Here is a 15,651-nt window from a genome sequence, read left to right as displayed (position 1 = left end):
CTCATCGCCGTGCACTTCTGGTGTCTTGGACGTCCCAGCAGGGCCACCGTAGGAACGGACAAACGCGTCCGCGTCCGCGCGCGTCTCGAACTTTCTGTACTTGGGGCCTTTCCAACCCACAATCGCTTCCTGCACTGCTGACCAGTCCGTGTAAACGCCAGGTTTACGCCCAACAGCTACACCGTAGTATCGGGGTGGCTTGTTGTCGTCCTTGGATGGTGGTGGGTCGCGACCAGCGGCAAACGAGGAGGCATCTTCGTAGTTAAGGAAGGACTTGACTGTACAAGGCGTTAGCAAGAAGGGGCCGGGCGTGTAATCAGGGATATTGAGGAATGGCATACACTGCGCTCCTTTGAAGCCAGTAATCTGCTGCCGGCAGATCGCCCAAGAAGTGTAGACACCGGGCTTGAAGCCGGCGCGAACAGCATAGTATTTTTGCTCCGCCGAATCCATCTTTCGCTTTTTCGAGGGCGGTTGAGCTGTCGCGGTCGAGGTCCCAGTCTGGGTTGGGGCAATCTTCTTGGCCGGCGAGGACATTCTGAGAAGGAGGAGACGCCGCGCTGAAAGAGAGGCAACAGCAGCGAACCTTAGACTTAGCTGACGCCAAGCTCGTGACGATTTACCGGGTGCCGTTTTGTCGAATGCGCGTGTATTCCTACAGGACCCAATCCGGGATCCAAATGTAAGGGGTCGCGGGCTCGCAACCGGGGCCAGGGGAATCGGCGGCCGCTTTGTAGGTAAGGCGGCGGCGGAGGTTGGAGAGGGGTAGCTGACCTGATGCACGGGGTCAAGCCGAGCGCATCTTTCTTTGTCGGGGTCAATGGTGGTGGCCTGGGGGTGCAAATTCGCGTTTCTGGGGCCGGTTTGTATGCGGCGCGTCCCGCAACCGGATTTGAGGGAACGGTCCACAATTGTCAAATATTTCGATGTTTTTGTTTCTGTTGCGAGCAGATACATACAAAAAGAGGTCGAGGCTTGTGGGGGTGTGAGTGTAGAGTGATTGTGACGGAGGGGGTTGCGTGCGGTTTCCCAGAAGGGGTCGGCCTTGTCTTGGTCTTTGACCAAAGACTGATAAGATAAGGAACCGACCTACACAGACAGGGATGCAAGACCCCTGAAAGCAGAGCACTCCACGACACCCATGGAAAACCGGCGCAGGTCTGCATGGTTCGGGCCGCTCTGCAACAATTCTGGAGATTGACTTCGACGAAATAAACCGCACCTCAGAGCTAACAACGGCGCTGTCCTTCGCTGACTGTAGCATTCAGACAAAGCCGACGGCTGGCTGTGCCCATGGGGATTGTTCTGCGATCAGCAGCACCGGCACTGAAAACCCCAACGTCACTCGGAAGAGACAGCCCCCGCCTCTACATACCGAGGGAGGCCGACTGGGCCTTTCCTCGAGGGGCAGGCGGCTATGGGTTAGCAGTGAGCCCCTTCCAGACACATACGTTGGTTTTGTGAGTGGCCGGGTTTTATAATCTGACAAAAATCCGCATACATGATCATGTGAAATGCTTCGTCCAGTATCTGTCTCGTTGTCTCTAGGGCTTGTGCCCGCCAACAGCTTTACATCAGGCCCAAGAAGAGTAATGGGACGCCAAGACAGAGGGGTTCGTTATTTTTCCGGTGCGGCGAACACCGACTGAAGCCCATTTCAATTCATCTTAATGGTGGTGTTGAATTGAATGTTGGTGGGGTGTATCGGCTGGTTACCTATTTACTCCAGATCTAGTGGTTCCCATCCTTAGCTACGCGATAACATCAGTGAGGACCAAGATATGCGCTCTCTCCATAATGGAGGCTGGTAGACTTTTTGCGTTGCCGTCCGTAGGTCATGGCATATGTATTTTCACGTTGGGCACGGTTTAAGCAGTTTTTAACACTGTCATGGACGGGGCTATTGCCGGCTATGGTCTAGTAACAGTGATGGTGAGGAATGAGTTCGCTGTTCGGTATGCCACGTCTTTCGGCAAGCAACCACCGGGGGCGTGCCTTGTTCTCGGAATTATGAAACAAACAACTAAGTTGGTGTGGTGTGCTCGTTATATTCACACTAATATTTCTTTCGTCACCGCTGACCCGGCACTGGCTAGGAAGTCGGCGGAATTGATGCTAAAACGCGGGCAAAACGGTCGATAACGTCAAGTTTTTCGACGAACATACCGTGTCAAGGTTCAAGAATACCACTGCTGCTACATGTCAAAAACCCTCGCGGATGGGGGTTGGCAAAGTAGGATCAATCAACTCTTGTTCCCTTGAACGCCCCTTCGAATATAGGCATGGGCAAGGAAGAGATGGGGGTGAAGCGTCTCGTTTTCCTTTGTCATTATCAAGGACGATCACAAAGGATGTTGAATCGATGTACGAGCAAACCCTTGGATATCATTCTTGGCCTCCGCACCGTTCATGCGTCCCTCGAGCGTTCCGACTGCCCAGGCCATTCCCGATAACAAAAACCACAACCCGCGTCCAATGCCAATTTTGAGCTTGTTGTCGACCAGCCTGGCGTGCCCCGTGGATACAGCGGAGCTCAAGTGCCGTGGCGTGCGCCTGAAGCGCTCCGCTCGGCGACACCGGGACGCGGCATTAAGATCCGAGCCGAGCTGAGCAACTTTGTTCGAGCACATTAGCTGGTCTGGTTAGGTACCGACGGAAACCAGATGGTCACTATGACCTTTCTCTCATATCTGACGGGAGACACCTGGTCTTGTGTGGGGCATACGCACGTTATGTTTGTCTCGATACTGCGATACCCATTCAAAAAAGACGGGCATGATTTGGCAACGTAACCGTTGTAGGTATATGCCCGACACATGAGTCGAGAACTGGGGACCGGCGCTGCAAGGCCTGTGATTTGGGGTTCTCGGGTACTGCGGTTAATGCTAGTGAGGTCGTGTTGTCCCTGGAAATTCGAGAATGTGTGAAAGGCCCCGAATCGGGAATGGTCGCAGTAATTCGAGGTCATTCTTCTCGAACTGAGTTCTGATGTAGGTTTGTTAGTCGGCAGCTGTACCCGGCCATCTCAAACAAGTGCTTGAAGAGAATGCACATTGGCCACTGTTTCGACAATACAATTTCCAAGTTTCTCGCGTCTACAATGCATAATACTCCAAGAGGACCTGGGGAATGCAGAAGCATGACGCGGCTATACGATGAGGCCGATTGCGGGCCACCTTGGTGGGGTGTTCGTCTCGACTTCACCATGAGGCGCTAACCAGGCCAATCAGCCACCCATCATCGTCCGGAGGGACAGTATCGACAGAGGTGAAGCCTGCTTCCCACCTCTGACAGAGGAGTTCACTTCGTTGAGCCTGAGAAAGACGCTGTGGTACAATCCGTCCGTGTTTTCGCGAATGTCATGTAGGTACTCTGGTTTGCGCAACGGGCTCTGATCTTGCCCCAAAATCCAGGGCAGAACGTGGCGAAGGTTGTACGAAGTACAGATTACGGATACTGCGTACCTGATGCAGGGCAGTCTTTGTTTCAAAATCCTGGTTTGCGCTTTCTCAGCAACCGCCCCTGCTTCCCCTCTCTGGCACAGCAACGTTCCATTGTTTCATTTGAATTGTTTCGGTGTACACTCAACTAACTACTGTGGGTAACTCACGTTATTTCCTGCCTTGTCGCCCCACACTCCCGTCTCCCCGGCTTGTGGAAAGTTCTCCAGTCCATTGCGGGGACGGTCGGAATACGAAATCGTTAGGTATGGCCCGAAAAGGGTTGTAAAATTGCACACGACAGGAACGGGGCCGACGAGATGTCAACGTCCTCTTCGCAACCATTGATGCAACCGCTCTCATGCTGCGAATCCGAGATGCAGCTCCCAGCTGACGCAAGCGGAAGTTTGTTGGCCAACCGAATGGCCCGGCCAAGGGCTCATGACTTCATCCTGCCAGGGACAATTCTGCCCCGATCAGGTTAGCTCGCTGTCGCTTTTGAGCCTGCTTGTGCCCGCTTGTGCCAGTTGTGAAGCTTCTTGGCGCTGTTTTCGGCGCTTGTCCCCCTGGATTTTACCGACTGGCACAGCCACAGCTCGTGTTGGCTGGGAACTATCCAAATCCGATTCCTCACCCTCTGTGTGTGTGTTTTGCCCAACTCCCGTTCCCAACAGCCAGTCCGTTCCCTGCTTTGCGGGCCGCATCCATCTGCACACAACCCCCCCACCCATTCGCTCACAAACGCCAACTTCGCTCGTTCCAACAGCGCATCACATCACGGCCGACGGCTGTTCGGAATTTCGACGACGGCGACGACGACGACGGCAAGCGACCAACGCAAGAGCACCGCTCCGCCCATCCCGAGTGTGCAATTGTCGGCCGCCATCACTCGCTCACCCCCCGCGCCTGCCCTGGTCGGCTGGCCCACCGACTTTCAAGACCATTCCGACCTTTTTTTGCAACCCGATTGCGCACGATTTGAGAGGGCCGTCGCAATACGTTTTGTGGTACGCCCTGGACCTACGCTACAACAAGCGGTGGAGGATGCCATATTGAATCATAGGCCCCGGTCGCCCTTTTTTCCTTGAGCCTGAGCTGCGGCTCGACCAGGAACCATCTCGGAAAACGATCGTGAACCAACAAACTGACATCACCCGAGCCCCCGGCGGGCACACTGACCACGATGCGTCTCCCATGGATCACCCGCCTCTTCTTCCTCTCCCTGAGTGCTCTTGTTCTTCCCGCGAGCGCGGAATATGTCCTTCGCTCAAGCTCGCTGGCGACTTGCCAGGAAAACTCCGGCTTTAGCGCCAGTTTATTCGATGTCGTTTTTACTCCTGACACCGCCGAACCCAGCGTCCTCGTCAACCTGATTGCAACCTCATCCATCGAAGGACATGTCATTTTCGATATCTCCATTTATGCATATGGTTATCCCCTCATCAACACCAAGGTCGACCCCTGCACCTCGAATTTGCCAGGCATGTGCCCCATGACGTCTGGCAAGATGAACAACCCCTTCAAGTTGCCGGTGACGAAGGAAGCGTTGGCCCAAATTCCGTCGATCGCGTATACCTTCCCGGATTTGGATGCGACTGTCCAGGTGTACATCAACCGGACTGATGGAGACCACGCTGGCGAGAGTATTGCATGCGTGGAAGCGAACATCTCGAACGGGATGACGGGTATGTTGGAGCTTCTCTATGAAAGCCCCGACAAGGAAGAATGGGCACTGACTTACTTTTATAGTGGATCTTACCGGTGTGAAATGGGCATCGGCAGCTGTGGCCGGCCTGGCGCTCGTCTCTTCGGCCATCATCAACGGCCTGGGCTTTTCGAACGCTGCCTCGCACATTGCATCCAATGCACTGTCTCTCTTCGGCTACTTCCAGGCTCAAGCCATGCTCGGGCTGTGCGCCGTGCCTCTCCCCCCAGTGGTGAAATCGTGGACCCAGGATTTCCAATGGAGTATGGGGATCATCAAAACCGACTTCATGCAGGATATTCTTACCTGGTACCAGCGCTCGACGGGTGGTACTCCCTCCACCATTCTCGATACCCTCCATACGGTTTCGGTTCAGGTTGAGAAGGTCAAACGGTCGCTACCGGTTGTGGAGTCTGCGACCGGCCTTGCCCAACGGTCGGCGGGTGGGATTGCTAAACGCGCCACGGAGACGTCGTACGGCAGTTACATCGTCTACGGTATTCAGAGGGTGGCGTTCCGGGCCGGCATTGAGACCACAAACCTTTTCTTAACAGGACTTGTTTTCTTCTGGATCTTCATGGTGTTTGCGGCCCTTGGCGTGGTTCTCTTCAAGGCGATCTGCGAGGGCCTTGTCAAGGCAAAGATGATGCAGAACGACACCTTTTCTGAGTTCCGCGCCGGGTGGTTGACGGTTCTCAAAGGTAAGCATCATTGTTGGTCAATGATGGGCGGTGTTCCCCCGCTGACGAAGTTACGCAGGCGTGCTTTACCGATGGCTTCTTATCGGTTTCCCGCAGATCACCATCTTTTGCCTGTGGGAGTTTACGCAGAACGACTCCGGCGCGGCGATGGTGCTTGCCGTGTTTTTCCTTTTTGGTACTATTATCGCTTTGAGTCATGCCTCATACAAGGTAATCCGCACCGCTCGACGCTCGGTCGCCCTTCACCGGAACCCGGCCTACATTCTCTTCTCCGACCCACATGCGTTGAATAAGTGGGGGTTTCTTTACGTGCAATTTAGGGCGTCGGCGTACTACTTCATTGTGCCGGTTCTAGTCTACACTCTGGTCAAGGGGATGTTCATTGCCTTTGCTCAAAAATCGGGCACCGTTCAGGCTGTGGCTCTGATTATCATCGAAGCGGTCGCCCTTATCTCGGCGTCCGTGTTACGACCGTGGATGGACAAGAGCACCAACTCTTTCAACATTGCGATTTGCGCCATGAACTTCATCAACTCCATCTTTTTATTTGTTTTTACAGACGTGTTTGGTTTGCCTCGGCTGGTAATCGGCGTCGTGGGCGTGGTACTCTGGATTGGCAACGCTGCTTTTGCGCTCATCCTTCTCCTCATGCTGATCATCACGACGGGCATTGTCCTTTTCCACAACAACCCGGACACGCGGTACCAATTTATGAACGACGATCGTACGTCCTTCATGAAATCACAGACGCATCTCGGCAACACAAACGAACTGGATGCTCTTGGTGTTACCGCTCGTGGCGACGGCAAACTTATGAAGCGCACGGAGCTCGAGGACGACGACGAATCTGCCATGTCAACCCCCGCCAACATGGCCGCCCGCGCTGGCTCTCCGCACTCGGGCCCGTACTCAACCCGCGATTCGGGGCGGGACTCTGCCCGAAATTCGATCCGCAGTTCGTATCGCGCGCCAGTAGATCCTGTATCGGGGACGTATCCAGCCGAGCCACAGCACTTGAGGAATAGGGCTAGTGGTAGCATCCGGGCACCAAGCCCCTTTGGAGTGACGGGGTCATCGACAAACCTCACGAATTCGGGGAGCCACTCGACTGGAGGGCAAAGTGGGCCAAAACCAGCAGCTGGGCCAAGGTTAGTTCATAAATCCGCCGCGTAACCATTCTAAGATTGTCAGGAAGCTTATGACTCTCTAGCGCGTGGCAACGAGGAGCTGGGTACGAGTAGGACAGCCGCCAAATGGGCATCCTGTTTTCATGTCTTTTTATCTGCTTTCGTTTTCTTTTTTGCATCATCGGGTATCTAGTCACGCAGCATGGGCTTTTCTGATTCTATCACAATCCTGCATTACATCCACACTTCAGCGGTTGTCTGAGCGCGGATTGCACTGCAGTTTAGTACATATTCTCTACTTCTTATTCTCTTTTTTTTTTTAGTTTCGGGTCATAAGCTGCGGTATGGGGGGATAGAGTGTCACTGCTTGTTATCTTAGACATGGTGGGCGACAAGGACTTTCCTTTCATCCGGATGGGCAGGAGACAGTTTAAGGGGAAAGGTGTACTTGGGGAAAAACATGGCCAGCGTCGATAGTCGTCCAAGGTTGGAAATATAAACGATTGATATCCATCTGCTAAGTTGTCGGCGGTTTGCCATGCTGGGATCCGGATACAGGAATACGAAACGCTCGATTGAGAGTAGGGGTTGAAGCGCTTGTAAGGTTTCGGCAATTTACCAGTTGTCATACTCGTTGACAAAAACATCGTCTTCCTTTAACCTCCATTTAGCAGGTAGTCTTTCCATGCTGGGTTTGGGTCCGTTAAGTGACCCAAACCGACGTTTTAAGTTTTCTTGCTGATGTCGTGGGGGACCTCATTACGATGTAGAACTCGACAATTCTAGCATCGCGGTGGCCAGTTTGCCCGGGGCTTTTAATGACAGCGATCTTAAAGCTAATTCTGTACGAATCCGTCCTGAGCACATGGATCCTACGTGTGACACCTGCCCATGCCCAATCGTTGTTGTCCCTTTTTGCCCCACGTCGAAGGAACGTCAAGTGATAGCCTGCCGGCGCTTGCAGTGGCCGCTCCGCGTTTATCCAGAGGTTTCTTCTGTCGAGCGCATACTATGTATCAACCGCGTAGAATGTTTACACAGTAATTTCTTTTGGATGCGTGGGCTGGTGGCCGATACAGACGGCGGCGATGTGGTTTGGGGGATGGTGAGGGGGTTCTAGGTTGGCCCGAACAGGTTAGTTCGATCGGCACCTGCTGAAATTTGTGCCGATGAATCCTCGTGGTTGTGCCGAACCATCGGAGATTACCTGCAGCAGGTTCGACCTTCCTTCCCGAGTTCTTTTGCTGAGCCGAAAATCATTGTTTGGCGGTTGTTAGTTATTGCCATGCTCGGATTCGCTTGCTCCAGCTCCACGCGGACGGTCCGCCTAAACATCGACATCAACACCACATCAAAAACAAAGAACCGTGGGTTCCTGAAACTACACAGCTAGCGGCCGAAATTCCAGGTCGCCTGCGACGGAATTTGTTCGTTCACAGTCAGCTTGTTCCGTGCCATCGCGCGATACCACACGCTGATCGATACGTGGGGCATTGGGGGCCGAGCGCCGGGCCCCCTTGTGTTGTTTGATTTTTATTTTATTTTTCGGCCTGTTGGTAGCAGGAGAGCTTTGTTGGTGATGCACTAAGTTACGTGTACACCCCTCCACTAGAACACAATCCACTCCACGACATGAGAAATCGCATGCCAGAATTGGGTGCAAAGTTCCCCCTGCATGGCCCGCAACCCCCTGACTCCCTGCTGCGACTCTCTGGCGCTTGCGCGACTGCGCCCGGTTTGCGCATGCAGCCAAGTGGCCCTGTTGCTGGTGTTGCCCACTGCCGGGCTCCCAAAGCCAGGTCGATCACTTCAACAAATACCACCTCGGCACTCAGCCTTCCAGGGCGAGTTAGTGAGCTGAATGTGATACTGTGAATGGGGGAAGGGTGCTTTGAGTTGACCCGCTGTCGTGCTTGCTTATCCCCTCCTCGGCCCCCCTTCGCCGTACACTTTGTAGTTTTCACTGATTCCTTCTTTGTCTTTCGCTTTGCCCACGGTTCCAACCGGAGCCAGATATCATTCTTCGGACCTGAATCGGCTAAGAGTGAGCAGGTTCCCTCCTTACTGTGCAGGCAGACGGTGATGCTCGAGCGCCGATTTTGGACATCGCGGTGGATAAGCGGCGGCCGACAAGATGCTGCCGACTTCACGGGATCGTAGGGCGTTGGAAAGGAGGCAGCGTGGGGGTCGGGGCAGAGAAAACAACGACGGACACGGAAATGGCAACGGCCACGACAACAATCGCGGGAATGGTCGAGGGAATGGCAATGGGAACGGAAATGGAAATGGAAATGGGCACGGCAACGGTAATGGCAACGGTAATGGCAACGGTAATGGCAACGGTAATGGCAATGGAGAAAGGAATGGGAATGGGAGCGAGAATGAGAACGACAACGTGAATGGCAACGGGCAAGGGAACGGCAATGGCCAACAAAATAGCAACGCCAACAAAGAGTGGTTGTGCCATCTATTGCCGTCAGGTTGCGAATCTCCGTCTGCTGCTCCGGCCGACCAAGAAACTCTTCCAAGTAAGAACCCCGATCCCAAGCCACCAACACCGACCGAGCCGGATCCCAACCCGCCGGCACCGACTAAGCAGCCGGATCCCAGCCGGCCGGCGAGTGCGTCGCCGAAACCACCCCCGCCGCATAACGCGCCCCCTGATGCAGTGAAGCCCACATCTGCGGCGCCGTCACCTCCTCCACCACCACCTCCAGCCGCATCTGAGTCTCCCGAGACTACATCTCCAGCAGCCCAGCCCGCTCCCGCTCCCGCTTCGACGTCTCGACCTCCGAATTCACCACCCGCAGCCAAACCAAGCACTACCGATAGGAAAGCGCCGCCCGCTCCAGATCTGACGTCGCAGGCGCCAGACGTCCTGCCAACTCCTGGGAGCAGTAGTCAGAGCGGCGATGGTAGTAGCGGGCACGCTGCCGGTGGGATAGTAACCACTCAAACGGGCAATAGAGGCCCTTCGGGGAATGGCCATGGGACGCCGGTCCCCGGGGGAACAACTTCCACGACGACGGCTATTGGCGTTGGAACGGAAGTGGGGACTGAGACGCAAACTGGGATCGGGATACCGCAGCCAACCGATACTTCAGGGGAAGACAGCTCAGCAACACAGTCTACACTCACGGCCACGCCTATCCCAACATCATCAGACGGTTCTGTGGCGGGAATCGGCAATAACAGTTCCGGCACGCGACCTGACAGCAGCGGACAATCAGGAGGTGGACTGCCTGCGGGGGCAATCGCTGGTATCGTTGGTAAGTTTGCCATGCGGGGGGCTAGTACTGCCGGCGGTGGTGGGATAATGCTAACAAGGTGATAGTTGGCCTCCTCGTCCTTCTTGCGTTGTTCGCCCTCCTCCTTTACAAATTCCGGCGGTCGGCCGCCATTCAGCGTCTGCTGGCACCATTTAGTAGGTTTACCGGGAGACGAGGTGGCTTTCAACGAGTCGGCACACCGGGCCCAGAAGATGTCACCGCAAGCTTGATCAGCCCATCTACGGGCGGCCTCGCCACTACGTCAACTGCTGCTGCTGCCGCTGCCACTGCCAGTAGATTCGGCCTGGAGACACGATATTCACCAGCTATGCGCGAACTCCCCCCGCCCCTTCTTGCGTCCTCGAGCCACGCTCCCGAGACCGCGGCCGCCGTCACGATCGCAGTCGCAGCACCCTCCACACGCGACAGCAACCGCGTCTCCGTCTTTTCCGACGTATCGGTTGACTCCGCAGACTTCATACCGTCACCCCTTTCTCCGGCGCCACGACCCTCCGTCCTGTGGTCTCCTGGTACCGTACAAACATCGCGGCCCGTGGAGGAACCGCCGGACCCGCGGGTCGCTGAGTCTACACACGGGCGCCTTAGCCGGGGGAGTTTTAGCACGTATAGCATGGGAGATGCCAGTATGGCAAGCGGCGATGTTGGAGCAGAGGCAATGTTGGCGTGGCCCTTGCCCACTGGGCCGACGCCCGTGGCTGGGCAGGGGCAGGAAGCAGGTGATGGGTCGTCGCCGCTGTTGGATTTCGATAGTTCCGGTGAGAGGACAGTGAGGATTCACCAAGGATCTGGAGGTTTCTGAGATACCCAAGGCGCGGCTGATAGCAGAAGGGAAATTTTCTTCGAAATTATTGCGAGCAGGGCAATCATTTGCTATATTCCCGTATACGGCTCGAACTTAGACCAAAGTTGGATTAGATAATTGCATGTTGGTGGGATAATCGAAAAATTACTAGGCAGGCAATTCTTCACACTCATGGAAAGGAAAATGGTAGACTTGACGCCTGCGTTGTGCATCTCGAACAACTTCCAAAGTCATCAAGCGTACGGATGGATCACTCGGCAGGCGTGTCGCAGCTCAGATCCACACTCCACACGAAATCACGTGCGCCAACTTCCAGTGGCAACGGACGAGGCCCACCTTTCCTCCCCCACCGGGACCCCTGACAACCGTCAAGCTGAGAGCAATGGAAGTAAACAAGGTGGGGAAAGGGAACTCTCAGGCCCCCGCTGAATCGCTCAGCAAGACAAACGCAACAGTACCTTAACAAGAAAACGCACCGGAACATTCGTGGCAATGGCGTCTACTGCCCCCGAGAAGGAAAAGGATAAATCCAAGGTCCACAAACTGTCACTCAAAGGCAGCGCACGGCTGGTGGCCGAGTTCGTAAGTCTGTCTGGAGCTTAGAGGGTCAAGCTTCCCGTCGCAACGACACTGCTAACAGTGGTTGCGGCAACAGTTCCAATACTCCATCCACACGATTCTGTACGTCCTCCTCTCCGATCTCCCTCTCTCGGCTCTTGCCCAAATTTAACAACCAACGTCAGCTTTCAACGAGGCGTCTACCCCGCCGAGGACTTCACTGCGGTCAAGAAATATGGCCTCAATATGCTGGTGTCGTCAGACGACCAGGTGCGCGCCTACATAAAAAAGATCATGTCACAGCTAGACAAGTGGATGGTGGGAGGCAAGATCCAGAAGCTGGTGATTGTCATTACCGACAAAGACACGGGGGAACACGTTGAGAGGTGGCAGTTCGACGTTCGTCCCCCCGCCCCCCCCCCCAGCTCCCGTCCCAGCCAACAGACCCTCCCTCGTTCTCTAACCTTGCCCGTGTTGTCGCTACCAGGTCCAAATATTCGCGAAACCAAAATCGAAATCCAAGACCTCCAAAACCGCGTCGTCCAAATCTGCACCGCCCACCGACCAACAAGAAAACTCCGCCTCCGGCACCACATCCTCGCCAGCCGTTCCCGAAGAAAAAGAAAAAACCGAAGCCGAAATCCAGGCAGAGATCGCCGCCATCTTCCGTCAAATCACAGCCTCCGTGACCTTCTTACCTCAACTTCAGGGCGACTGCACCTTCAACGTCCTCGTCTACGCCGACGCCTCGAGCGAGGTGCCCGTCGAGTGGGGCGACAGCGATGGGAAGGAGATTGCCAACGGCGAGCGGGTGCAACTGCGTGGCTTCAGCACACAGAGCCATCGCGTGGATACTTTGGTTAGTTATCGCTTGGCGGATTGAGGACCGCCGGGGGGGTGCTGGCGACTGGCGGCTGCAGGCCAACACTCGCTGAGCTGGTTATGGCGTGTAGGATCAAGATCATTTGTTTGGTGACATTGCGATATATTATCGCTGGAGTTGCTGGAGTTGGGTTGGGGCACGGGGAGCAGGCTCAATGCACATTTGGGCTTAATTGTTGGAAGACCCGTCAATAGTGGAAATTTTACATCATTGTTACGAGCAAAGGCCACCTTGCGGCTACCTGTGTTGAGATGTCTACCGTCTTCTCTACGGGCTTATCTATGTGTTGCACTTGACATTGTCCCTTAGACGCGCCGGAAGAAATAAACGTAGGCAAACTTCTTCATCTCCTCCACGTCCACCACCTTGACCACCTTTTCATCGTTGAAAAGGACCCACGATACTCCTTCGTCCAGTATCTTGCGGATGAATGCGACATAATGTCTAATAGTGTTAGCTACGTGGCCTTAGAAACTAAACGCGAAACAACTTACCCGGTGTGGATACTGGTCCCTTTGTGGCACACAATCGACTGCAACTGGAAGTTAGCGGGCAGCGCGCTGCTTCCAGCATCTAGCTTACTCGCGCCCGGGGCTGCGCTATCGCCGCTGCCTGGAGATTCTTCAATCTCGCCCGAGTCGTCGGGGTGACTGAATAACCACTCAATGGCCCGCTCCACATCCCCGTTGGTCTCCTTCAACGCTTTGGTAGCACGCGGGCCGCCGAGACCCATGGACTCGAGCATAACAAGCTTCTCGGGATCCGCCTCATACGGTCCGCCGCTACCACCGCCAGCACCTCCAAGGTTGAGCGGTTCGTCAATATCTGGATCGTCCATGTGACTAAAGAGCCACTCCATGGCCGCGTTGGCATCGCTATTACCCGTGGCATGCAAAGCTTTCTCGCAGCGTACTTTCGGGAACCCCATCGCCTCGAGCATCGCCAAGCCCTCCTGGTTCGGCACAAAAGAAGGGACGTTGCTCGCGGTCTGCTCTTCCGGCAAGGCCTCTTCATCCGGCTGCTGGCCCTTGGACAAGTATTGGTCTAGGGGGAAAGCCTCGTCTCCCACCAGCACGGGAACATCAACCTTGATAGGGACCCAATTGACTACCGCCATCTTCCGCGCGTTCACTACCAATACCTCGGGAAACGTCTTGAACAGTTGCCGTTTGGTAAAACCATCCTTACTGCCACATGACGAGCAGGTCAGCTCCACCTTCTCCAACGCAGTAAAGTTGTCGAGACATTGCTTGAGCTCCACGGGTTTGTACTTTGGTACCTGCCCTTCCTCAGCGGGGAGCTTCTCCAGCGGGACGTCAATGAAGATACTGTCCTGCTCGGTGCTGCTGTAGCGAACCTTCTTGCAGCCAAGACACTGCAAGCGCTGCTCCAACACAAAGCGCATCGATTGAGTCGGATCTCCGAGGGCCGAAGGGTGCTGGGAGCGTGTGATGAGTTTAACGATGTGTTGAAGAAGCTCGAACGCGTCTTGCTGGCGCATGGTGGAGAATTCTTCATGTCCACGACCGATCAGATGTTTCAGCATCGATGGCTGAAGACCCTTCTGGTGAGGAATCTCTGGAGAGTGCTCCGACACTGTCACATCCGAGTCGGGCTTCGAGTAACGACCGGAGAGCAAACCGTCACCAATTTTTCGTAGTTGCGTCTCAAGGTCTTGGGCCGGGTCCGACACGTCGGGTGACGACTCAACCCCTCCACCGTACCGTTGCTGGAAAGACGGAATGTCGTACAAACATTGGAGAATGCTAGCAAGATAGCAACTGTTGCCGAGGTTCTTGATTCCAGTCAACCCCGGACCGAACACCGGCGTAAGCTCTTTTCCATCGTCTGTTGTCATCGAGAATTCCCACCGCAGATTCTGTTCAATTTGCATCTCTGTCAAGCTTTTCTCCGTCTTTTGGCGCTCGGCCAAGATAATTCCCCAGTTCGCTAGATGGGCATCGAGGTCCTCATCCACCCGTTCGTCATCACAGGTATAGCAGTAAACGTCAGCAGTACCCTCGGGGGTAATCGAGCCTAGCTTAACAGCGACGCCGTGTGATGACTCTTTGGAGTGGGCCAGGGCGTGAGAGTTTCCGCCAACGCCGCCAAACTGCGCCCTGCCACAGCCAAGATTCCCGCACTCTAAGCAGAGCCAAAGGTTCTCCTTCAAGTCGCAATGCGAGCAGTGCCCAAGGTTCTGGGACTCAATTTGGCGCGGGGGCGCTTGTTGCAGCGTCAGGATGTGCTCGCAACTTGTTAACTCCTGCTCCCATGCTTTGACCTCCTCTTTTCGTGAAAATGTGTTGGCCTTCATGATGGCGTCGACTGTGGCAGCGATTGTAGGGTTGCTCTTGTCTATGTCGTCGATCCCGCACTCAAGGCACTTGACGCTGAGCGTCGTGTCGTAACGGTCGGCTTCGGTCTCGGCAGCAATGGCAAGCTTCGACATTTTCGCGGGAGGCTCATCGCGCACAATTATCTTGCGAGTTCTGCGAATATTAAGCACGATGGGGTGTTTCCGCGCCTCACTATGCTGCTTCGCGTGTTGACGATCGCCACCGCATCCGCCGTTGAAGCACTTGAGGCAAACATCGAGCCCGGCGGGATCATCCTACGGAGATGAGAATTCTGGCGGATAGGAATAGGTGGAGGAGAAAGACTCACAATGGAATCGAAACACTGCGTACAGTCCTCGCGGTACACCGAATCCGCAGGCGTCGGCTTAGACAGGTCTGTCGCTGGGCTGTCAGCTTTGGCACAACGAAAGGAAGAGAAACTGGGCTCATACGCGCTGATTCCACGTGTGGGCAAGACATGTTGCAAGAATCTGCCGCTTCCAAACCCTCGATTCGAAGTTTTGCTTTCAGTAAACCGCTGGCTTTTTTAGACTTTTCTAGTGTTGTCAAAGCATCAAATGCTCAGGCAAAGCTCCGTGGTGGGGACGAGCTGGGACGCGGGGCAATCGCAGGCAGCCAACCGCCCCGCGATGATGCTGCGCCTGCAGGGGTTTAAACAGCTTCAGGCGCTGGGGGCTCCGGTGGAGCCTACCACCGAACTCCATGCTAGTTATGTAACGAGGCTTGCGAGGTCAAACCACCTGTCGGATGGAACATGTATTGCACGAGTAGGGTTGACAATCTAA

General features: G+C 54.9%; 4 protein-coding genes across 4 annotated transcripts; 3 read left to right on the top strand and 1 right to left on the bottom strand.

The window, feature by feature from the left end:
* Positions 1-4,623: 4,623 nt before the first annotated feature.
* Positions 4,624-7,019, top strand: C8A04DRAFT_13002 (uncharacterized protein; the record flags this gene model as incomplete). Its single annotated transcript, XM_062777545.1, has 3 exons — positions 4,624-5,125; positions 5,190-5,846; positions 5,905-7,019. 3 exons carry the CDS (start codon positions 4,624-4,626, stop codon positions 7,017-7,019), a joined length of 2,274 nt encoding a protein of 757 aa, XP_062636099.1.
* A 2,088-nt stretch (positions 7,020-9,107) lies between these two features.
* On the top strand, positions 9,108-11,062 carry C8A04DRAFT_29683 (uncharacterized protein; the record flags this gene model as incomplete). Its single annotated transcript, XM_062781099.1, has 2 exons — positions 9,108-10,242; positions 10,308-11,062. The coding sequence occupies 2 exons, from the start codon at positions 9,108-9,110 to the stop codon at positions 11,060-11,062; spliced, it is 1,890 nt and encodes a 629-aa protein (XP_062636098.1).
* A 495-nt stretch (positions 11,063-11,557) lies between these two features.
* On the top strand, positions 11,558-12,506 carry C8A04DRAFT_38102 (mitotic spindle checkpoint component mad2; the record flags this gene model as incomplete). The annotated part of the gene is made up of 4 exons (XM_062784112.1): positions 11,558-11,647; positions 11,721-11,746; positions 11,809-12,022; positions 12,111-12,506. 4 exons carry the CDS (start codon positions 11,558-11,560, stop codon positions 12,504-12,506), a joined length of 726 nt encoding a protein of 241 aa, XP_062636097.1.
* Positions 12,507-12,811: 305 nt separating this feature from the next.
* On the bottom strand, positions 12,812-15,325 carry C8A04DRAFT_38101 (uncharacterized protein; the record flags this gene model as incomplete). The annotated part of the gene is made up of 4 exons (XM_062784111.1): positions 12,812-12,950; positions 13,001-15,120; positions 15,174-15,241; positions 15,298-15,325. The coding sequence occupies 4 exons, from the start codon at positions 15,323-15,325 to the stop codon at positions 12,812-12,814; spliced, it is 2,355 nt and encodes a 784-aa protein (XP_062636096.1).
* Between the last annotated feature and the right edge of the window lie 326 nt (positions 15,326-15,651).

The sequence above is a fragment of the Dichotomopilus funicola genome, assembly GCF_033296635.1.
Source record: "Dichotomopilus funicola strain CBS 141.50 unplaced genomic scaffold C8A04scaffold_41, whole genome shotgun sequence".
Taxonomy (NCBI): Eukaryota; Fungi; Ascomycota; class Sordariomycetes; order Sordariales; family Chaetomiaceae; genus Dichotomopilus; species Dichotomopilus funicola.
This window is presented reverse-complemented; position numbering and strand designations above follow the sequence as displayed.